At 42.9% G+C, this 23381-nt stretch overlaps 2 protein-coding genes and 1 long non-coding RNA gene across 3 annotated transcripts in view; 1 reads left to right on the forward strand and 2 right to left on the reverse strand.

Annotated features, from left to right (window-relative positions):
* LOC309501752 (uncharacterized protein) overlaps nt 1–23381 on the reverse strand; it is a 183773-nt gene that overhangs the window by 28997 nt on the left and 131395 nt on the right. The gene's annotated exons all lie outside the window — the stretch shown is intronic.
* Nucleotides 1696–21637, reverse strand: LOC309501910 (tryptase-like). The gene is made up of 7 exons (XM_082174170.1): nt 20281–21637; nt 19406–19426; nt 19132–19297; nt 18014–18282; nt 10798–10946; nt 1780–2151; nt 1696–1748 (listed from the first exon to the last, which is right to left on the reverse strand). The coding sequence occupies exons 1-6, from the start codon at nt 20333–20335 to the stop codon at nt 1834–1836; spliced, it is 978 nt and encodes a 325-aa protein (XP_082030296.1). The 5' UTR covers nt 20336–21637; the 3' UTR covers nt 1696–1748; nt 1780–1833.
* On the forward strand, nt 10990–17983 carry LOC309503764. The gene is made up of 3 exons (XR_014207848.1): nt 10990–11621; nt 11722–12133; nt 16310–17983. It is a non-coding gene; the product is annotated as an uncharacterized lncRNA (long non-coding RNA).

Consider the following 23381-nt stretch of genomic DNA (forward strand, 5'->3'; position numbering starts at 1 on the left):
CTACATTAAGTACTCCTCTCATAAAGAACATTTTATTTCAAATATTATGTAGAAAACTGACACTTGTAGTTGAGTTCATAGAGCAGGAGCTGGTGATAAAAATTTCAACAAGAAGTTGTACTGGAGTATACTGTATTGCAGTTTAGAGGAAAAATAAATGTTTAAGTGCATTAAAGGGATAGTTCACTTTGAAATTAATTTTTGGTATGTTTTAGCTTACCTCAAGGGCATCCAAGATGTAGGTGTCTTTTTTTCCGCAGTAGTTTCAATTTTTATATTTTTAGGTCAAACCGTTCTTGTCTGTCAGTCATATAATGCAGGTCTATGGTCATTATCTCAAAGAGCATGCACAGAGTCCAAATTAAAACAATTCCCCATCGTAAGTACACATTGATGGCCTAAGACACGAAACGAGCGGTTTGTGTGAGAAAATGAACAGTATTTATATCGTTTTTACCACTTATACACAGCCATGTCCGAGTGATCTGATCTGACGTGTACGCAGACTGGTGCATAGATATATACACACTAGATTTCGCCTTGTCTACGGCAGTTCATTGGAACGAATGTCTTTAAGGCGACATCTAGTGTATATATCTATGCACCAGTCTGCGCACACGTCAGATCAGATCACTTGGACATGGCTGTGTATAAGTGGTAAAAACGATATAAATACTGTTCATTTTCTCACACAAACCGCTCGTTTCGTGTCTTAGGCCATCAATGTGTACTTACGATGGGGAATTGTTTAATTTGGACTCTGTGCATGCTCTTTGAGACAGTGACCATCGACCTGCATTATATGACTGACAGACAAGAACGGTTTGACCTAAAAATATAAAAATTGAAACTACTGTGGAAAAAAAGACACCTACATCTTGGATGCCCTTGAGGTAAGCTAAAACATACCAAAAATTTATTTCAAAGTGAACTATCCCTTTAATGAACATATATATTATAGACTAAACACATTTAAATACATTAACAAATTAATTTTGGACAACACACTTGAGTTGAAATTAAAATGTTCCATTAAAAGTCTTATTTTTTTATAGTATATTAATCAATACATCAACATAAAACCCCTATAAAATCATAATTATTTAAAATGTCCGTTTAAGTAAAACTTAATTAGACATTATTACAAAGAGCATTTAAAAAAAGTGCACTAAAGTGTGTTTAGAAATATTGTCATGAAAGTGTAGTTTCTTTAAGTAAAACTTCATTGTCAAGTCACCTTTATTTACATAACACTTTTTTACAATACAGATTGTTTCAAAGCAGCTTTACAGAGATAAAAAAAAGAAAAGAAAACCGTGATGTCATCGTCCAGCTCAGTTCAGTTCTCATACAATGGTGTCAATGCAGGCAGATCAATATTGTTGAATATAAAGTGTCCCCAACTAAGCAAGCCAAAAGTCATGGCAACAGTGGCAAAGAACCAAAACTCCATCAGGTGACAGAATGGAGACGAAAACCTTTGGAGAAACCAAGCTCAGTCGCTCAGTTCTCCTCTGGCCAATGAATGCACAGTGTACGATTATGCTTCAGGCAGCATTACAGGTCAGAAGTCAGATTGGATCAGAACATACAGAATATTTTTCCAGTTCTATTTTATGTCCAATTATCAGACATATAAGCATAAAAATAATCTGTATCATTATTAAGAAAATGTATATCGGGCTATCTCTATTATCTCAAGAGGTCATATCCCAAATCCCCAAAACAACAATAAAAACGGCTCTTTTCTGACATTTCACATATTATGAGAGCATGTACAGCAAAACTGTTCTCTTCATCAAAGAACCCTGAGAATTACTGTTCATACAATCTCTAGGAAGCAAGGTAGAGGGAGAATGTGCAAGGAATGAAGGAGAATGTGAGAGAAAGGGAAAATAAGAGGAGGTTGGGTATGCTTCCGAAGCTGGAGTTGGATGTTGACTTTTCAGTGGATGTTGGCTTTTTAGTGTTGAATTGAACAAATCCAGGTGGGTTGCTGCTCATGCAAGACTTGATCCAGTCCTGGTACTGAGAAACTCGGGTGTACACAGCAGGATATTTGGGGTCAGCACATCCAACACTAGAACTCATAATGCCGGACTGAATCCACAGGGAGCCTTTCCTACTGGCCATTGGACTTCCAGAGTCTCCCTGTATTGACAAACATTCTGCATTTACATTCTGCATTGACAATATACAGTGAACAACTGTTACAGACATAAGTATGCAATAGTTAAGACATGTTGAGACAAGTATGCAATAGTTGAGACATTTTGATAACTTAAGAACGTACTCGGTTACTAACGTAACCTCGGTTCTCTCTAGAAGAGGGAACGAGTACTGCGTAAGATATCTTACGCTAGGGGAAAATCCTTTTCCGCGAGATATTGAAGCCAAAAATTATCCTTAATTTTGTAATAATGCAAAACGCGTTGCAGCAGCAATGCAGACATAGGCGAGACAGCTCGCGCGCCTATTGGCTGCTCTGCGGCAACTGCAGCAGCCTATCGAGCGAGGCCTGGCGTGACGCCAGACCCAATCAGGGCACTTCGCGCCCGCTGCGTCACGTCCCGCCGAAATGGGCGTGGTCTAGGCCTATAAATATCGCTCGCAGGCAGCTATTATCTGGTTTTTCATCATCGAAGCAACCAGAGCGTGTGCATGCACGGCAAGATACGCAGTACTCGTTCCCTCTTCTAGAGAGAACCGAGGTTACGTTAGTAACCGAGTACGTTCTCTTACGAGAGGTCTCTCGTACTGCGTAAGATATCTTACGCTAGGGGACCCAATGTAAAACGCCGTGCATGCTGAGATCTGACACCAAAGACCCAAGGGCGAAAGCCCGGGGTACATATAGTGCACAATCACTCAGTGAACTCACAGAGAGTCCGGGAAGAAGGAGGGGTGCAGCCTCACTTTTCCACATAAAGTAGCGTCGAAGGGACGCGAATTTCATCATACAGACAGGGCGGGGTACGGCCTGAACTGATGGGAAAAAATGTGGGTCTTACACAGTTTGCCCAGCTTTAAACTGTCGAACATCGAGCTGTGCTCAGCAAACGCAGCATTCTGAGCTGAACGCATCAGGTCAGATAATACTGGTAGTTTAGACCGACAGCAGCCTGGCCTGCAGGGCGGGAACCTCTAGGTTATAAAACCTTATAAATGTAGACGGGGAGGCCCAGCCTGCCGCCATACAAATATCTTGCAAGGCAATCCCACTTGACCAGGCCCACGAAGAGGCCATGCCTCTCGTGGAATGCGCTCTGACACCCAAAGGGCACTGCATGCCCTTGGAGGCGTATGCCAGCGCTATAGCATCAACTATCCATCTGGATAGGCTCTGTTTCGACGCGGCTAGTCCCTTAGAACGTCCGCTAAACGAAACAAAGAGCTGTTCCGTCTGTCTGAAAACAGACGAGCGAGACACATAAGCTCGTAATGCCCTGACTGGGCAAAGGAGGCTCGCGTCTCTTTCCTCATCAGGGACCGGTAGGGCTGACAGAGAGATAATCTGCGCCCTAAACGGTGTGTTGAGGGATTTTGGAACATAACCGTGCTTAGGTTTGAGTATAACTTTTGAGTCATTGGGCCCAAACTCCATGCACGCCGCGCTCACAGAGAGCGCGTGCAGATCCCCTATGCGCTTCACTGAAGCGAGAGCCAGCAAAAACACTGTTTTGAAAGACAGGTGTTTTAAATCGATTGACTGCAAAGGCTCAAATGGCGCACCTTTCATGGCTTCCAGAACCGTAGAAAGGTCCCATACGGGGACTGAGGGAGGTCTGGGAGGATTCAGTCTCTTAGCTCCTCTAAGGAAGCGGATGACTAAATCGTTCCTTCCTATTGACTGACCAAGCGTTGTTTCTGAGAACGCTGCTATAGCCGCCACATAAACTTTGAGCGTGGAGGGGGCCCTGCCCCCATCCAACAGCTCTTGTAGGAAGGAAAGCACCTCCGTCACATCACAGTTTGTGGGTGACACACCACGGGCTGTGCACCAGCCCGAAAACACTGACCATTTCGAAGAATAGAGTCGTCTTGTAGACGGAGCTCTAGCCTGCGTGATCGTGTTTAATACTCCTTTAGGGAGTCCAACATGTACCCGTTGATGGCCCAGACATGAAGGGACCATAGTTCCGGGTGAGGATGCCAGATCGAGCCGCGGGCCTGTGAGAGGAGATCTCTCCTCACTGGTACCGGCCACGGGGCAGTACTTGCTAACTGCATCACGGCTGGGAACCAAGGTTGGTTTTTCCAGAACGGTGCTACCAGCAGTACTGAGCATCCTTCTTCCCTGATCCGTTCTATCACCTGAGGCAGGAGAGAGACGGGGGGAAAAGCATAGAGCGGGCGGCGGGGCCACACATGGGACAGCGCGCTCCTGCTCTTGGAGAAAAATTCTTGACAGTGAGCGTTTTCTTGAGACGCAAACAGGTCCACTTTCGCTCTGCCGAATTTCTTCCACAGCAGTTGGACTGTCTGTGGGTGTAGGGACCATTCGCCTGCCGGAACATTGTTCCTGGACAGTCTGTCTGGTCCTATATTCATGATCCCTGGCACGTGCGCTGCTCTGAGCGAGCGCAGGTTGCACTGAGCCCATACTAGGAGGCGTTCTGCCAGCCTGTACAGTTTCTCGGATCTGATGCCGCCCTGGCGATTTATGTAGGACACCACAGACATGTTGTCCGAACGGACCAAGACGTGGTGACCTTTTATTTGGGGACAAAAACGCGTCAGCGCGTTGTCTACTGCCAGCATTTCGAGGCAGTTTATGTGCAGGAGCTTCTCCCGTTCTGACCACTGGCCGAAGAACGGTCTGCCCTCGAGCAGCGCTCCCCATCCCGAGGTGGACGCGTCCGTGGACACCACTTTCACCCTCGAGGAAGTCCCCAGGCTTACACCTGATTGGTACCAGTCGTTCGCTTTCCAGGGTTTCAGAGCTGTAACGCATTTCTGATTGACCCTGAGGCGAAGCAAACCGGGTGCCCACGCTTCGCGTGGGACTCGCGCTTTCAGCCAAAACTGCAGCGGGCGCATGCGTAGCAGACCCAGCTGGAGCACTGACGATGCTGAGGCCATGAGACCTAGCATCTTCTGAAATCTTTTGAGCGGGACAGACGCGCCGCAGCGAAAAGAGTTCGCTGTGCGTCGAATGTCTACCGCGCGCTGTTGTGATAGTCGCGCTATCATGGATAGTGAGTCCAGTTCTGTGCCCAGGAAAGATATTTTCTGACTGGGTGACAGGGAGCTCTTCGCCCAATTGACACTCAGACCCAAATCCTCGAGGTGATCGAGTAAAATGGTCGTGTGTTCTATGAGCACTGCGCGAGATTGCGCTAGAATCAGCCAATCGTCCAAATAGTTCAGCACTCGCATGCCTCTCATTCTGAGGGGTGCGAGCGCCGCGTCCATGCACTTCGTAAATGTACGGGGTGCTAGGGACAAACCGAACGGCAGGACTGTGTACTGATATGCCTGGCCCTCGAAGGCGAATCTCAAATATCGCCTGTGACGTGACGCTATCTGTATTTGAAAATACGCGTCTTTCAGATCTATTGACACAAACCAATCTCCTTGGCGAATCTGCACAAGGATTTGCCTGGTCGTGAGCATCCTGAACTGTCGCTTCACAAGCACTTTGTTCAGCTGCCTTAGATCTAGTATGGGTCTGAGACCCCCGTCTTTTTTCGGTACCAGGAAGTATCTGCTGTATAGCCCTCCCTCGCTCTGATCTTGAGAGAGAGGTTCTATGGCCCCTTTGCTCAATAGTTTCGTCACTTCGGCTCGAAGTAGATGTGCTACTTCTGTTTTTACCGTGGTCTCGACGCGCGCCACATAGCGGCGAGGGCGTCGGCGAAACTGCAGCGAATAGCCTCTTTCTATAATGTTCAGCACCCACTTCGAAACCCCGGGTAGCTTTGCCCATGCGTCTGCATGGATAGCTAGGGGTCGAATACGAAGCGCGCTCCGCTCGCTCAGCGATGGAGAAGCTTCGGTGTGCTGTAACACAAGCGTGTCGCTCGTGACATTTGAGGCATGGGGCGCGCTGATGACAGCGGGCAGATTGCCCGCGCTCGACTCCTCTACGGTGGTTAACCGCGAGGGGGAGGGCTGGGCGGTTCCCGTGGGAACTGTCATGTCTATGTGTGGATGTGGGCGCGGGACAGCGGGCACATTTATCACACTGAAAGCATCGTTCGCTTGCGTGAAGCGAGTGCACTTTGGTTTCGTTTTTACAGAAACCGTGAGACATGCATAACGTGGTGTTAGTGGGCACTGGGTAGTGGGCACGTTCACCATGTTTGAAGCGCAACCGATCTGAGTCGGTTTTATGTGCGCGAGCCCTGTGTGACAGGCTGTGCTTATGTGTAGGGATGGGCACTGGGCAGTGGGCATTCTTACTACACACGAAACACCATCGGCCGTGGCCGGGACACCAGAAAACACACTCTTTTGGGGATTTATCTGGATAGCCGTGAAAACGGCATTTGTGTGCAGGCAAGCGGGTGACAGAACCGACTTGTTGGCTGCAGAAAACACTGGAACAGTCACATTTTCTGGAACTGGACGAGCGAATAGCTTTGGTGTGAGTCCGGCCGCAGCGGGACTGGAACACCGTCGTTTTCCTAGCTGTGCTAGGACGACTTCGGGGCCTCGGGCTTCACCGTGATCCTAGGTCGCGAGCCGCGTCCTGCGGGGCGGCGACCGGATGAGCGGGAGCGCGGTCTCGCGCTTCTGGCCTGGCGGCGCTGTGAAGTGGAGGCAGTGGACGGTGGCTGTGGCTGTGAGCTCTGAGCAGACGGTTTCGCACGGCCTGCTGCAGAGCTGGAGCGCTTCGGGAGGAAGTGCTTCATGGCCTGAGACGCTTTCTGTACCTCTGCGAATCTCTCCGCGAAATCTTTGACGGAGGATCCAAAGAGGCCTGTGGCGGAAAGCGGGGCGTCGAGGAACGCGGTGCGTTCAGACTCGGCCATTTCCGAGAGCGTCAGCCAGAGATGTCTCTCAGACACGGTGAGAGAAGCCATAGTCCGTCCAATGGCTTGCGCTGCGGACTTAGTAGCACGAAGAGCGAGGTCCGTGGCACTCCTTAAGTCCGGCACACAGATCGCGTCAGGTCCTTCCTCATCCAGCTTACGGAGGAGATCGGCCTGGAAGATCTGGAGCGTTGCCATGGTGTGCAACGCTGACGCAGCTTGCCCGGCGGCGGAGAAAGCGCGGTGGAGCAAGCTCGACGTCGTGCGGCAAGCTTTAGAGGGCAGGGCCGGCTTAGCGCGCCGTCCAGCGGAGGGCGGGCATAAGTGGGCCGCTATCGCCTCTTCAACCGGCGGCAGCGAGAGGTATCCTCTGTTCTTGGCATCGTCAACGGCGGAGAATGCCAAAGAAACAGCAGGACGCACTCTAGCAGAATAGGGGGCGCTCCAGGACTTGGCGACTTCTTCGTGTAACTCAGGAAGAAAAGGCGCCGGTCTGGACACAGGCGAAGCGCGCTCCCCAGGCAGGAAAAATCCATCCAGCCGGTTGTGAGCGGGCTGCTCAGGCGAAGACCACTCGAGGCCGAGGCTCGCCGCGGCCTGTGCGAGTACTCGCATGAGTTCCGTCTCAATAGAAGCTCTCTTGCCTGACGAAGTGCGGGCAGGGGGTGCGGGGTCCTCAGAGCCCGCCCAATCCTCACTGCCTGACGCCAGGATAGAGCAGGAATCATCCTCTCCCAGCAGGGCTTCCTCATCCGCGATATCAACGGAAGCGGCGGCAGACGGCGGCCGCTGTCCGTCAGGAAGCGAAACAGAAGAAGCCGGGGAAGCAAGCGGGCGAACCGGCGAGCTTTGGCGGCTGAGGGAGGGTTCCGGGGCCCGCTGGGCACGGCGCTTTTTACGGCGCGACGCCGCGGCGGGCGGGGGAGCAGTCTCGGTGAAGACGGCTAGGCGAGTCCTCAGAGTCGTCATTGCCATCAGCTCGCAGTGAGGGCATCCGCCGTCAGCAAGCGCGAGAGCTGCATGTTCCTCACCCAGGCAGGAAACGCAGATCACGTGGCGGTCCCCGTCGCTGAGTGTGGCTCTGCACGAGCCGCAGGAAGGCATCTTTAAAAAGACGCTAGCTCTTTTAGAAATGTGTGTCGCGGCGGCGACACACACACACAGAAATACAGTGCAAATAAAAGAGAAGGATATAAGCGCCGGAAAGCGCAGCAGGAAGGCAGGAAGGCGGCGCGGCCAGCGACTTCAGTGACTCGTCCCGCTGAAGGTGCTCTCTCTCGACGGCGCGGCTTCTAATCCAGCTCCAGCGATGCGTGTGCTTCGCTTGAAGGATGAAAAATCAGATAATAGCTGCCTGCGAGCGATATTTATAGGCCTAGACCACGCCCATTTCGGCGGGACGTGACGCAGCGGGCGCGAAGTGCCCTGATTGGGTCTGGCGTCACGCCAGGCCTCGCTCGATAGGCTGCTGCAGTTGCCGCAGAGCAGCCAATAGGCGCGCGAGCTGTCTCGCCTATGTCTGCATTGCTGCTGCAACGCGTTTTGCATTATTACAAAATTAAGGATAATTTTTGGCTTCAATATCTCGCGGAAAAGGATTTTCCCCTAGCGTAAGATATCTTACGCAGTACGAGAGACCTCTCGTAAGAGAACTAGTTTGACTTAAGGCAAGCTCACACAACACAACTTTTGCTTGAATTTAGCTGTCTGCAGACTGATTTCCAAATTCTGTGACAAAAAGCCAGGAACGACAAATTATTGCTCATTGCGGTCAGCGATGCTTGTTTAGTATGGGCAAGTCAGTGATGTGATCTGAGCCTGTCTCCAGCAGTCACAGACGCTGCCATATTGGGGCAGTTCTGGCCTAATGGTTAGAGTAGGGGTTGGCAACCGTGCCAGCACTAGCACGCTGAGGGTTAATCACTGGCACTTGAGCAAAAGTGAGAGAGATGTATGTATTTCATTCAGATAAAATACCTTGTACTTGCATTCAGATCTGCATTTTGAGGTAATCATTCCTCGTAGTAACACAGCTTTTTATATTAAGGTAGGAGTTAGCCCATACATATTATTAAAGTGTGAGAATTGAACTGCGCAACCTACATAGTAACATTGTTTCGGACCAGATCCGGCCCACATCTGGCACATGTGGAATGATGATCTGGCCCACTTGCAGCGTGGAATGGTGGCACTTGGGCGGACAGCTCCAGATCTGAGCCACAAGCAGGCCATAGCAATGCCACATATGTCAGCCAAGAGCAAAGAAATATACCAGAACTAGACCTTATCTGAGTCACAAAGTCTGTGTATATTAATGGGGTCATATCAGCCTTAAGCCCTATTCGCGCGGGATAAGTATTACATGCTACTACTAACCCGAATGTCAACGTCTCTTCAGTGATTTGGGAAAAGTCCTGGCAGAAAGCGATGCATAAGAATGTAGTGTGACAACGAATTATTATTATTATATAACCCTTTTACTCTTATTATAGCTTTTGTCTTTTTCAGCTGCTGTGACAGTATGTTTGTACACACAATTGCAGCAGCAAAGAAAGCAAAAGTGAAATGAGATCAGGTGATGAAGTGTACAGTATCTGTTGAGGGTTTTAAAATCATCATGAAATCGCCTGATTCATTGATGTTATTTAAATCTAACAATTAATTATGTTGTTCCATTAATACATTAACATTATAAACCCTGTGTTACTGCAGCAATCATTTAGAATATTTTAACAAACATGAGCACAAATAGTTAATCTATGCTGACACACACAGATAGCAACAATCGGTGTATGAATCTCAACAATTCAAAGTTTAATTTAAGATTGTATTTGTAATTTTACATAAATTTTTATGTAATTTAAGAAAAATACAGTACATTTTCTGTATAATTGTAATTTTACAGAGATTTGAGTACAATTTAAAATGAAAGAAAATGAACGTAAAAAAATCAGTTATTTTCTGTAAAATTAGGATTTCTTTTACAGTGTGGACAAAATACACCTGGTTGTTGAAGCCACAAATGTAAATTTTACTCCTCCTAAAATGGTAAAAACTAAACATGCAAGAGCGTTTTATAACGGCTCCGGGTATACGACAGCGCTACTACTACAAGCATCGCCGCAGAGGAGTAGCGTCTCATCCTAAAGCACACAGTCAGTCTCTCTCTCTCTCTCTCTCTCTCTCTCGCTCTCGCTCTCGCTCTCCAATTGCAGTCTTTGATCTTGATTTTGCTTTTTTTGATGCAAAATTTGCATAAAGCGCAGGAATTGAAGATTAGATTTATGTTCGTTTTGTAGAGACACAGTTATAGTTGCCCATTGTAATAAGAACAGTTTTAACAAAACGGATACCTATCTGATCATTTCAAACACATGAATGACCATGTGTTATTCAAAGTCTAATTTAAAACTAAAAACAATTGGAAATGTATGCAACAATGCAACAACAATAGTGTGAGCACCATGCCGGTTCATGTAGTCTCGTAGTGCTGTAGTGTGAGCTTGCCCTATCTAGCAAGTGGGAATCAGTCTTACTTTTCGTAATCAAATTAGACCTAGCTATATTTTTACATAACTGACTATAAAAAGTTATGAACAGTCTTGCAGAAAAATATTAGACGACTAACTTTTAAGCAATTTATACAAACGACCACAGGTGTAGTATCAAAAAGCAGTCCTAATGTACGAGTTTGTGATCCGTGGAGTAAAGACTGGGATTCATTGTGCAACTAGGTTGGCAGTGTAAAGTTGCCAGGTTAGTAGTGTTTTGCAAATTGATTTGGATTAAAAAGTGTTAAAATTAACGACTGATATCTTACCTGACATGAACCCTTTCCTCCCTTATGTAACAATCCAGCACACATCATATTGTTTGTGATGCTTACGTTGATCCCTCCAAAAGTATTATTACAGACACTGTTGTTCACAATTGGTATCTTTACCTCCTGCAGTATATCAGAAAACGGGCCTGTGACACAGATCAGAGTACACATTTTATGGCTTTTAAAATAAAAAACATTTCACGGTAAATTGTTGAGGTTTACACAATGTTAAACCTGATAAGTTACAGTAACTCAAACCATTTGAGGGAACCAATTGCCTTAAACAATATAAGTTTTAAAAACAGTAAGTATGAGTACTACTGTACCTAAAAAGTAAGAACGTTCTCCAAATATTCAGTGTCGGTTCTGGGGACGTAAAAATTTTTCCAGTTTTCTTGACGTTAGAGGAACGTGCTTTCTTAGGTATGTTGTTCCTCAAACGTTCTTTCAACTTAATTTTGATTAACAATTCCACATTCTAGGAACGTTGATTCCTAACATTCCAAGAACATAAAAATGTCGGAATGTTAATAAAATGTTATTTAAAAGTTAGTGAAATGTTCCTGAAACATTCTTTCAATCATCTTTCAAAAGAGTAATAAGAACACAAACTACAACTTTCTTCAGCCACTAGATGAAGTGAAGATAAGACGTTAACTCTCTCAAGATCTTTTTAAACATTACCAGCTTAACTTAATACTAACCAAACTGGCTATATTTATGTCACACATCTACAGCAGTTCTTATTGAGAATTAACAGAGGTTTAGATGTTGATGAGTGATAGAAAATGTTTCCTTTAGGGTCACCATTATGATGATCAGTGTTTGTTATAGTTAGAATAGAATAGAATAGAATCGGGCATTTATATAGCGCTTTCATATGTACTACTGTACACCCAAAGCGCTTTACAATCATGTCAGGGGAGACATGTAGTTAGACTCTTGACCCTTGACTTTCGTTAAGTTGGTGCTTTATCAGCAATTGCAGGTGTTTATGGAGAACATTTCTGCATTGATAAAGCAGATCAACATGTAACAGACAAGGGACTTCAAATAAAGTGATTTAAGCAACTGCTTTTACTGTAGTTTTACTCACTTTTGGAATATGAATGTTATTTGAGGAGAAAGTAATGAACTCAATTGATGTAATAAAATTCATTTTTAACACTGAAGAAATTTGTGTAAGATTGTCCGAAAATACTTAAAAGTTAAAAACGACACACTTAGACATCAACACTCATTATACAAACCTCAAAAAATGGTGACAATCAATAAATAATTAATCTACATAATGTATTCATGCCACAATGCATGCTGGGAGCCATGAATTTTTGTATGATGATTACTTTACTTTACTTTACTTTATACTTTATTGTCAGACTGAAGTCTGAAATTTTTCTTACATAACAGTATCCATGTTTACTACAACATTTAACATACATTTAACATTGACATTCACTCAGACCACACAATTATACATTCAATACAACACTTATCCATCTACAGCCCCACCATCCCAATACTCTTGATCTCTGATTAGGTTTTTTTGTTCAGCGCTAGGATTGCCTGATGCACAAAAGAGTGTTTCAGCTTCACCTTATTAAATTTGGGAACTCTATACCTCCGCTTTGACGGTAGTAGTTCAAACTCTTTGTGCAAAATATGCATGGGATTAGAAGCTATATTGTCAGCCAACCTGAGAATATTATTGTGATAAGCTGAGTCATAAAGCTTCTCAAGCGGCTGACCTACTATCTTTGAGCAGATTTTTAATTGATTAAAAACCTTTGTTTTTAACACAACAGACAGACTTTTATACCAACTAGAATTGCAATATTGCAGTAAACTCATTATCACAGACCTAAAAAACAGCAGAAGAATCTGCCTTCTTACTCCAAAAGACCTAAGACGGCGAAGAAAATAGATTCTCTGCTTAGTCTTTTTACATAGGGTCTCAATGTGATCTTTCCAAGACAACATATCATCTATGGTCACTCCCAAATACTTATATGTCTTAACCAGTCTAATTTCCTCCTTATGAATAAAGACGGGCGCTATATCTGCCGTTGACCCAAATACAATCTCCTCAGTTTTACTCGTATTAATGATAAGAGCATTATTCTCACACCACTCAATCAATTTACTTACACCGTGATGATGAACCTCAGAACTATCTAAGTCATTCAACACAGATATTAGGACAGTATCATCAGAGTACTTCAAAATATACTGATTTAACATGTCCGTTCGACAGTCGTCAGTATATAATGTAAAAAGTATGGCGGAACTAACACAACCTTGCGGTACTCCGACATTTGTAATAATTTCAGACGACACGGTTTTATTCACCCTGACTCTCTGAACTCTATCTGTGAGAAATGATGTATACCACTGAATCAGATAAGGGTTCACCCTCAGCTGTACGAGTTTTAACACCAGTCTGTCAACCTGTATGGTGTTAAATGCAGAAGAGAAGTCCAAGAACAGAGTTCTCACAATTGTTCTTGGCTTATCTAGATTTTTAGAGATAATATGCACTAAAGCAGCAACTGCATCTTCAGTACTACAGCCTTTCTTATAGGCAAACTGCCATGAATCTAATCTATCTTTAACTGCCGCAACCAAATACTGAAGTAACAGTCTCTCTAGACATTTCACAATCACGGAAGTGAGAGCTATTGGTCTAAAGTCTTTGTATTTTTTTGGACATGATATCTTCGGTAGTGGTTTTATGTCTGCGGTTTTCCATATCACAGGAACAGCATGTGTGTCAACTGAAGCTTGAAATACTGGTTGCCACACAGGTGCTAGTTCCTGAGCGAAATTTTTTAAAAGGCCTGCACTACATCCATCAGGACCCACAGCCTTTTTTGTATTAATAGATTGAAACATTTTCCTGACATCTTCAACCTCAATAACAATTCTATCTGATGGTATTAAAACTCTATGGGCCCTATTTTAACGATCTGAAACGCAAGTGTCAAGCGCAAAGCGCAAGTAACTTTGTGGGCGGGTCTCGGCGCTGTTGCTATTTTCCCGGCGGGATAAATGACTCTTGCGCCAGGCGCAAATCTAAAATGGGTTGGTCTGAAGTAGCTTCATTATTCATAGGTGTGGTTTGGGCGTAACGTGAAATAAACCAATCAGAGCGTCATCTCACATTCCCTTTAAGAGCAGAGGCGCTTTTTCCATAGCGGATTGCTATTGTAACGGCGGATTTGCCAGGCGCGCGCCAGGAGCGGTTCACAGCCAAGGAGAGCAACGCTCTCGTCACGGCCGTAAAAGAGAGAAGTTACATTGAAATGGAGAAACCCACCCAAATTAACTTCGGTTAAACAGGCGTATGATAATTTGGGTAAATGTGTAAGCTAGATGTATGCTTTTATAATAAATTGTCTATCTAATTATCTATCTATCTATCTATCTATCTATCTATCTATCTATCTATCTATCTATCTATCTATCGTAATAATGTATGATTTGCAAAAATGAAAACTGCTGCTTCTGTGTAGATGAGAGAATCAAAGTGTATGCTCGTTGTGCACACGCTACATTGATTATGGCTAAGCATGCGCCCTTAAAATAGCATATGAATAACATGCGCAACGCGCCATTGACTTTAAACTATTTTTTCCTGGTTAGTGGCGCAATTGTTTTCTAAACCTGCAAAATAGCATGAAGGAACGTTTGCGCCGGAACACGCCTCCTCTTTGCGCTGAACCGCCCCCGGGAGCGCAAGTCTATTTCTTAGTTAACCGACGTGCTTCTGTGGAGGGAAAAGTCCGCTTTGCGCGGGTGCAAAATAGGAATGATACATGCGTCGGTGTACAAAGTCACTTGCGCTGGGTGCAAGATAGGGCCCTATGTGTTGTTTCTTTGTTCTTATCTTGTTTGCCTGTTAGTTCAAACCGTGTAAAAAAGGTGTTTAGTTCGTTCCCAAACCTAAGTTCATCATCAGTTACAATGGATTTATTTGAGGACGACAGTCCAGACATAGTTTTCATAATATCCCAAACCTTTTTAGAGTTGTTAATTTTAAATGCTTTCTCCAAACACTTCCTATGAACTTCTTTTGTTTCTTTTAATTTAATTTTTAACTCTCTTTCCGTTTGTTTAAGTACCAGACTATTTTTATCTTTAAAAGCTACTTTCCTCACATTTATCATTTCTTTAATATCTTTAGTCACATATGGTTTGTTATTTGGATAAACTTTTATCTCTTTAGTAGGTATGTTCAGCTCCACACAGAAGTTTATATAATCATTTAACACTGTAGTTCTTTCGTCTAATGAGCCTTCATCAAAGATTTCCCAGTTTGTCCAATCAAAACAGGCTTTCAGTTGTTCTACACTTTCATTTGACCATATTCTGATCATTTTCTTTTCTGGTTTACTTTTTTTAAGTTTAGTCCTATACACGGGAATCATAAGCACAACATTGTGGTCAGAATTTAAAATTGGTGGCATACTTTTGGACACATAAGCATTCCTGACATTCACAAAGCACTTATCAAGGATATTATTGTTTCTTGTTTGAGTTTTTACATACTGTTCGAATCCCGGCAACAAAGTCTCCAATTTGCACTGGTTTAAATCACCCAGTATAATCACAGGGGCATCGGAGTAGCTGAGTTGTAGTTCGTGAACATAGTCCGCAATCAGGCTTGCTGCCTGAGATGGTTTGCCGCTGGGCGGTACGTATACCACGAACACCAAGATACAACCAAATTCTCTAGGCAGATAAAAAGGTCTTAAAGTCATGCCGAGAATTTCCACATTTGGATCACATATCTTATATTTTACTGAATAGTTTCGACACCATTTCTCATTAATATACACACAGATACCTCCCCCTATATTTTTACCTGACGATTTATCTCTATCAGCTCGAACTAAAGTGAAATCGGGGATTTCAAAAATCGAGTCAGGCATTGTAGGCTTCAACCAACTTTCCGTGAAGCAAAGCAAGGATGCTTCACGAAATTCGTTACAGTACCTTGTGTGTGATCTTATCATGTCTATTTTGTTATTCAGAGAACGCAGATTACTGAAGACAATTGACGGCAACGGTGGTCGTTTAAATCTCCTTCGCAGTCGGCTCCGAATTCCTCCTCTTTTTCCTCTTTTCTTTCGTTTTGTTCTCACCAGCTCACGTGGAACATTTTCAAACAGATCCTTAGACAGGCCTGTTATCGACTCTTGCGTTGTCTTGAAATTTAACTCCAGCAACATCTCCCGAGTGTAGGGGCGTGCAACCCTCGTGACACCGCATGTGTTTGAGATTCCACGTGCAGTTGGGCATTGCATTGCATTGTGCAGTGCAGTTGGGCATTGCATTGTCAAACATAGTCCATAGCCGCCGATCATCCACAAAATCCAGATCAGGAGTACATTATTCTCAACCTTCATCTTTCCACTACTAATCACCAACCGGACTTACTCACTCGTAAACAAACAAACAAACAAACCGTAAACATGGTATACTGAAACGCAGTGCTGCCGCTGAGCAGCGCACCGGAAGTACTCGTTACATCATAAGAAGAATGCTGTCTATGCTAATATTAGTCTCTCTGTTTATCCCAAGGTTTACCGCAGTCAGCCGGATAAAGGCCGTATCCAGATCTGATGAAGGACCTTCGCCTGGACGCGACGACAAAGCAGTCTTGAAGTGTCAACTAGTCTCTCTCCCGTGAAGGCCTCCCTCCGCTCCCTTTACCTCTCTACAGATAAAGCGCTGTCTGGATAATTCTGGTTCGTGTGGCTATGCAGAAGCGATACAAATTCTGTATTATTAATTTTAAGTAAGCAATAAGGTACGAGAGGCTGTGCTGTATCTTGAATAAGTAACGGCTGAAGGGCGTTGTTAGGCACGACGTGAAGCGGAGTGCCTGCAACCCCTTCAGCCGTTACTTATTCACGATACAGCACTTGTCTCGAGTACCTTATTGCTTTTAAAAAACGGTTACCACACAATACAACTATTAAAGCCAACAAACATGTATCTATGCAACTTTTATGAAGTAAAATCACTAAAATAAAGAAATAAGGGAAAAAAAGTCCCTGACCGTAAACAGCAACAAAAGTTACATACATTATTTCGCCAATAGATGACGACAAAAGACTGTCTTTATGAGTGAGTCAGTCAGTAGAGAAGACTTTTACATTGAAAGGAATCAAACTTGTGAACACGGAGAAGGAAGACGCAACTGATAGATGACTATGGGCACGGAAAAAAACCTTAACTGTTAAAAGGACAAGATATCGCAGCGGACATTCAAACGGATTTTTTTCTTTTTTATTATGAATATAGGACTGACCTGAAGGAAAATGCTATATCTACTGTAAATGCCGGTACACTCGCTTACTCGATCTCTCACAATACTCTACTATATAGCTTCGATGAACAATATCAATGAGATCAAACATGTGTTTAAGTTACTAAGAGTGGTTGCTAGGGGTGTTGTGTAGTGATACATAGAACAGTTGGGTGAAGCGGTCATAGCCATGTTTTATCGTGAATAAAGCACAGCTATTGACCAATCAGAATCAAGGATTGGAACTAACCGTTTTATAAGGTCAGACAAGTAGTTTTTTGAGGGTTGGTTTGTAGGGAAGGACTACACGCCTGCGCACATATATTCAAACGCGCCTATAGATATAATCCTATAGACTGAACACCACTGTTCTCACTGGTTCGCGTTTTTAAAGTTTGCACAGAGAAAACTTAAGGGTTTTCTGTTAAAACGCTGTCGTGTTAGCGGCCCCTAAGTTAATAACTAATGATCGTTGCGACAGAAGTGAATCAATCAAAACTAACTTTAGCTGGACAATAACTTTATTGTAGAGCTGCTGTAAAGCCTAAACAATCTCTGTTACTTCAATTTACTATTATCAATGTAAAGCCGCTTTGGAACAATCTACATTGTTAAAAGCGCTATTTAAATGAAGTTGACTTGACTTGACTTGACTTGACAGGATTAAACTATGAATGAGATTATTGAAAGAACAAGCTATATGGTAATTTTGTCATCATATTCAATATAACAAACTGTATTCACAAACCGTGTGTGTACACAAGTGTTGCTTGCAAAAACACAGTTCAAGCAGCAAGAGAAAAACTAATGTTGAAAAGTCAAGGGTCAGCATCCCAACTAAAGCAAACATGGATCTCCATCATGGTAATTTTAAACCAATTGCCTTGCTTGCTCACTCACCTCCAGACTGTAGCCTGCCCCATCCAGTGACCCAGCTCTCTGTGCCTGAAGAAAATACACTACCAGCCGCCGCCAGACAGACAGGCTTAATGTAATCAGAGAAAGTCACAGAAGAGGAGAGCTGGACCAGTGCTATGTCATTGTCAGGATTTGGATGGACAAAGTTAGGATGGCTGATGATTCGACTCGCTGTCCTGGATGTCTCATTAGGGTTTGAGCCAGATTGTTTCAGACGGCCAAAGTACACCTCAATGTAAGATGCATTAAACCTGTAAATAGAGAAAGTCTGCTTTAATAGTATCAATCTACAAATGTATCTTAAGTGTTTTAAACTTCATGGGCCCTATCTTGCAGCGCAATTGACTTTGTACACCGACGCATGTATCATTCCTATTTTGCACCCGCGCAAAGCGGAATTTTCCCTCCACAGACGCATGTCGGTTAACTAAGAAATACACTTGCGCTCCCCGCGGCGGTTCAGCGCAAAGAGGAGGCGTGTTCCGGCGCAAACGTTCCCTCATGCTATTTTAAAAAAGAGTTTAAAGTCAGTGGCGCGTTGCGCATGTTATTCATATGCTATTTTAAGGGCCATAATCAATGTAGCGTGTGCACAACGCGCATACACTTTGATTCTCTCATCTACACACAGACGCAGCAGTTTTCATTTTTGCAAATCATACATTATTACGATAGATAGATAGATAGATAGTTTATTATAAAAGCATACATGTAGCTTACACATTTACCCAAATTATCATATGCCTGTTTAACTGAAGTTAATTTGGGTGTGTTTCTCCATCCCCAAAGTCCCTGACGAGAACGTCGGTCTCCTCGGCTGTGAACCTCTCCTCGCGTGCGCCTGGCAAATCCGCCGTTATAATAGCAATTTGCTATAGAACGCTCTTAAAGGCAATGTGAGATGACGCTCTGATTGGTTTATTTCACGTTACACCCAAACCACACCTATGAATAATGAAGCTACTTCAGACCAACCCATTTTAGATTTGCGTCGGGCGCAAGAGTCATTTATCCCGCTGGTATAATAGCAACAGTGCCCAAGACCCGCCCACAAAGTTATTTGCGTTTTGCGCTTGATATTTGCGTTTCAGGCCCCATACCTCTCGAAGCAGTGAGCTGCAGATAAAACCCAGTCTTTGGTGATTAGAGTCCCACCACAGCTATGGCCAAAGCCGATGACATGAATGCTGACTTGCCACGGCCAAGCCCCCGCCGCCGCATTCTCCCCTCCAACAATCCTGCTGTTGAGGGGGGCTCGACCACATACTGTAGAGATAGAGCAAGATATGAGATTTCCTTGTTAAAATGCCTCACAGACATAGAAGAAACATTCTGTGTGGAACAAGAGTTTTTATGTTTATTGTGACAACTTACCATCTAACTGGCCGAGGGAACCTGTGTGTTTAGACAAAGACAAAGTAAGTAGACAATCATGTGGGTAGAGCTGATAAACTGGGTTGCGTTTCCCAAAACCTTCTTAACACTATGTCATTCTTAAGTTACACCTTAAGCTGTACCTTATCAATAATATGTGTTTCCCAAAACATTCTTAGTTAAGTATTCCTTCTGTAAGTCATACAGTCATAGAGAGTGTGAGTGCAAGAGTGAGTTTTGTGTTTCTACCCCTGCCGATCCCGCACAGGGTTGCAATTCTTAAATGTGATTAACAAAGGTAAAGGGAAAATATTAACCATATATGCTGTTTATATTGCTTGTAATTGGGATGAAGTAAACATCTGTTGAGTATTTTAACATAAAATTGTTTGATTGTGTTGAATTAAAAACCCCAAAATGCAGCGGGTCCACCAGACCCACGAACACTGGCTGAATAACAAAAAATATGAACACCACACAAGGGTTAAAGTCATCAAATGTATAAATGACATAATGGAATTTATGTAGTGACCAAAATATTAAATAAATCAAAACTATCTTATAGCTCCTTCACAGTCACCCAACTGCATCTTGATTCTTGGCATCCGGGAATTTACATGAATTAAACCCATCCATTAAAATACAGAAATTATGCATTCGTAAAGAAATGTATATATATCTAAAGAACTAATTTCAAGCATTTAACCATAACTCTTCAGATCCAAAGGTTTTTACAATCATGAGAAACATAAATTGTCAAATGTGTTTACAAAGGTTATCAGGAATTAAATTGCTTGTCAGTTTTTAAATAAAAGAAAAATCATACAATTTACATGTAATTTTGTCATGTTATTGACTTTTTTGTAAGATCTTACCTGCTATGTAGAGAAGTATGATAACAGCAACACTTAAAGCTGTGTAAAACTTCATGCTTCTGTGATCTGACTGCTGTTTCCTCGACTGTCAGCTTTGTAATGGAATGTAAAGCAAGTACCACTGCATTTATAAAGAGTTATCTACCCCACCCCACTGCTACGTTCATCTCTGACTCTGAGGAATGCAGTGCCAGAAGCAAAAACTAAAAATGACTACATTATTACCTTTTGAAACTGTAATTCCACTTTACAAGAAGTGGATGCTGGTTTCTATAGAGTCACATGACAGGTAAAACCGGATGACTTTCTACAGAAACAGCAGTTTCCAGTAAATCTCCTTTATAAATGCTTTACAAGGCATATATAGTCCTGACTTTAGATGAGCTCACAAAAATAGTTAACTGACCACTACTAAATGCTTTATAACTACCTGCATTTACAACATTTACTTCCACCTAAGTGATCTTATGAATCACTGACAACTTCTAAATAACTGCTTTGCAAATAATGCAATACTTCATTTAGAAATTATAAATTGATCATTAATAAAGTATGAAAATACAATTATTAAACACATTATAGATATGCTTCTAAATAAAGAAAAAAACATGTATAGCTAATTAAAACAATTAATTAACAATTGCAGGTCACCACACAAGTTAAACGGTACATGATCTAGACTCTAGATAAATAAAATGCAACCGCAGCAGTAAGTCAGGGGAATGCTTATATTTCTTCCTTTGGTTTCAGTTTTGAACATGTTGCAGTTCTTTTTAAAAGGTATACATTGTAATACAATTCTAAAATGATATAACATGATTTGATACTGTATATTAGCAGAAATTACACATTTTTCACAAAGTGTAGACCCTCTTTTCTGTAATGAAAGACCAATCTTATGGGTTGTGGTCTCTCAGACATTGGCCAATATAAAAACAAACAAAAAACAACAACATTGTTTCCCTTAGGGCTTAAATTACCCAGATTCTTTTTTTACATTACATTTTTCCCCTGACTGACAGGTTATGCTTGTAACCTGATTATAATCCGTTATCCTACAAGATTATAATATTATATTCTAATTAAATTAAAATAGAATGTATTTTCCATATCGTTCAATATCAACATTGTTTGTATCATTGGGCAGGATGTGAAATTTTTTTTAAATAAATATAGATTTCCTTTATCCAAATAGAAAAACGTAGAAAGTACTGAGATATATATCATATATCGCCATTTTACCAAAAGATACAGAGATATGATTTTTTGGCCATATTGCCCAGCCCTAGATAATGATATAATCCTCATTTAGTGTTCTGATCAGCTGAGTGGTGGGGACAAAATGGACTCTGGCAAAAAGTGGTGGGGTCATATCCCACCCGTCCCACCCGCAAATTACGCCTATGCCTCCACCAAAGACCATTTCTGACCCAGGAAAAAACCTTGGTATTGATTGTTTTGTGAAGTTGTTACATGGTATTTTAGCATGCTCTCTAAATTCATGACTTTTATCACACACAAAAAGAAATCACTTGCTGATTTCACTTCTCCCATCTCAGCCTAGATTTCGGCCCAAAATTGCAGATTTCACTAAATAATTGTTTTAACTAATTGTATATCAGTGAGGGTTAGGAATTGACAGGAACCAGTATTGTACAATATTAGAAAATCAATTTAGGGACAAAAACCACATAAACCTGAAAAATGTTTATGGAGTAAAGAAATTTCTCTAAACTGTAGAATTATTGAAAATGAATTTTTCAGTAATTCCATGACCCATTACCAATGATTCCTCTATTATACTATGCAGTGGCATTCAGCTACGCTGTACTATTTATTTTCCCTTGCAGGAAAGTTGAGATGAGCATTCCCTGATTTGGACTCGCAACAAACTCTCAAATGACCGAAAACCTAGCAGTCTCTACATGTACAAATTTGTTACTAATTTAAACTAATAAAAGTATTGTCTACATATATAGTTGCCATTTCATTCTTTGTGTTATTGTGCTTTTACCCTAGTTTGTAGGGTATACAGATGTTTGTGAACAGTCATGGTATGTGTTGTGAATAAATGTTAAAATGTAATACAACAAGTGTATTTGATGTCACATAACATGACAGAATGTAGCAATTTACCCTGTATATCAACATGTCACCACTAAAGCCTTGTCTTACATGTGTACTATATCTTCAGATTATGACTAGTATGCAAGTAATATCACAGGTTTGTCATGGACAAACAACTTTTCTAGCAGGAATACTATAGAATGTTGGTGTTTCAGCCAGTCCTGCAGGGGGCGCAATGCAGCAGAGCCAGCAGAAGGACTGTCGATGTCGAGGCCATGAGGCCTAGCATCCTTTGAAGGTTCTGAGAGGGCAACGGGCCCTTACTCTGAACCAAGTCAAAAGCCGTTGAATAGTCTGAGCGTGCTCGGGTGTCAGCCAAACCTTCAGCCAAATTCTTACTGCACCCAGGAAGAGATTCTCTGACTGGGGAGCAGTGAGCTCTTGGTTATGTTGATTCTGAGTCCTAGGCATCCCAAATGGCTGAGGAGCACAGATCTGAGAGAGTTTAATTCTGCCTCTGACTGGGCCAGAATGAGCCAGTCATCGAGGTAGTTGAGGATGTGCATTCCCTTCTGTCTCAGGGGAAAAACACTGCACCCATGCACTTCTTAAACGTTCATGGTTCCAGAAACAGTCCAATGGTAGAACTGTATACTGGTATGCAACCCATTTGAAATGCAAACCTCAAGAACGGTCTGTGAAGGGGGGCAATCTGGATATGAAAGTATGCATCTTTCAGATCCACTGAGAAAAAACAAGCCCCTGGGCATACTAGCGTGAGGATTCGTTTCAAAGTTAGCATCTTGAACAGCCATTTCGTGAGGGCGTAGTTCAGATGTCTGAGGTCTGGGATTGGCCTGATGCCGCCATCCTTCTTGGGAACGAGGAAGTAACGGCCATAGAAGCCTGACAGCATTTTCACCAGTAAGCTCAGTACTTCAGTGCGGAGGACGTGAGCCACGTTGCTCTTCACTGAAGCATTGACTTTGCCCACGAAGCAGGAGGGGTCTGTGAGCGAATTGGAGCGAGTAACC

The sequence above is a fragment of the Leuciscus leuciscus genome (assembly GCF_965113295.1).
Source record: "Leuciscus leuciscus genome assembly, chromosome: 1".
NCBI lineage: Eukaryota > Metazoa > Chordata > Actinopteri > Cypriniformes > Leuciscidae > Leuciscus > Leuciscus leuciscus.

What these genes read in the sequence shown, in the direction of transcription:
- LOC309501910 (XM_082174170.1), bottom strand. Translation starts at nt 20,335, where the DNA reads ATGAAGTTTTACACAGCTTTAAGTGTTGCTGTTATCATACTTCTCTAC. An exon ending in TTCCCTCGGCCAGTTAGATG is followed by an intron (nt 19,298 to 19,405) that starts GTAAGTTGTCAC and finishes CTATCTCTACAG; the next exon opens with TATGTGGTCGAGCCCCCCTC. An exon ending in GGGCAGGCTACAGTCTGGAG is followed by an intron (nt 10,947 to 18,013) that starts GTGAGTGAGCAA and finishes TCTGTGTCACAG; the next exon opens with GCCCGTTTTCTGATATACTG.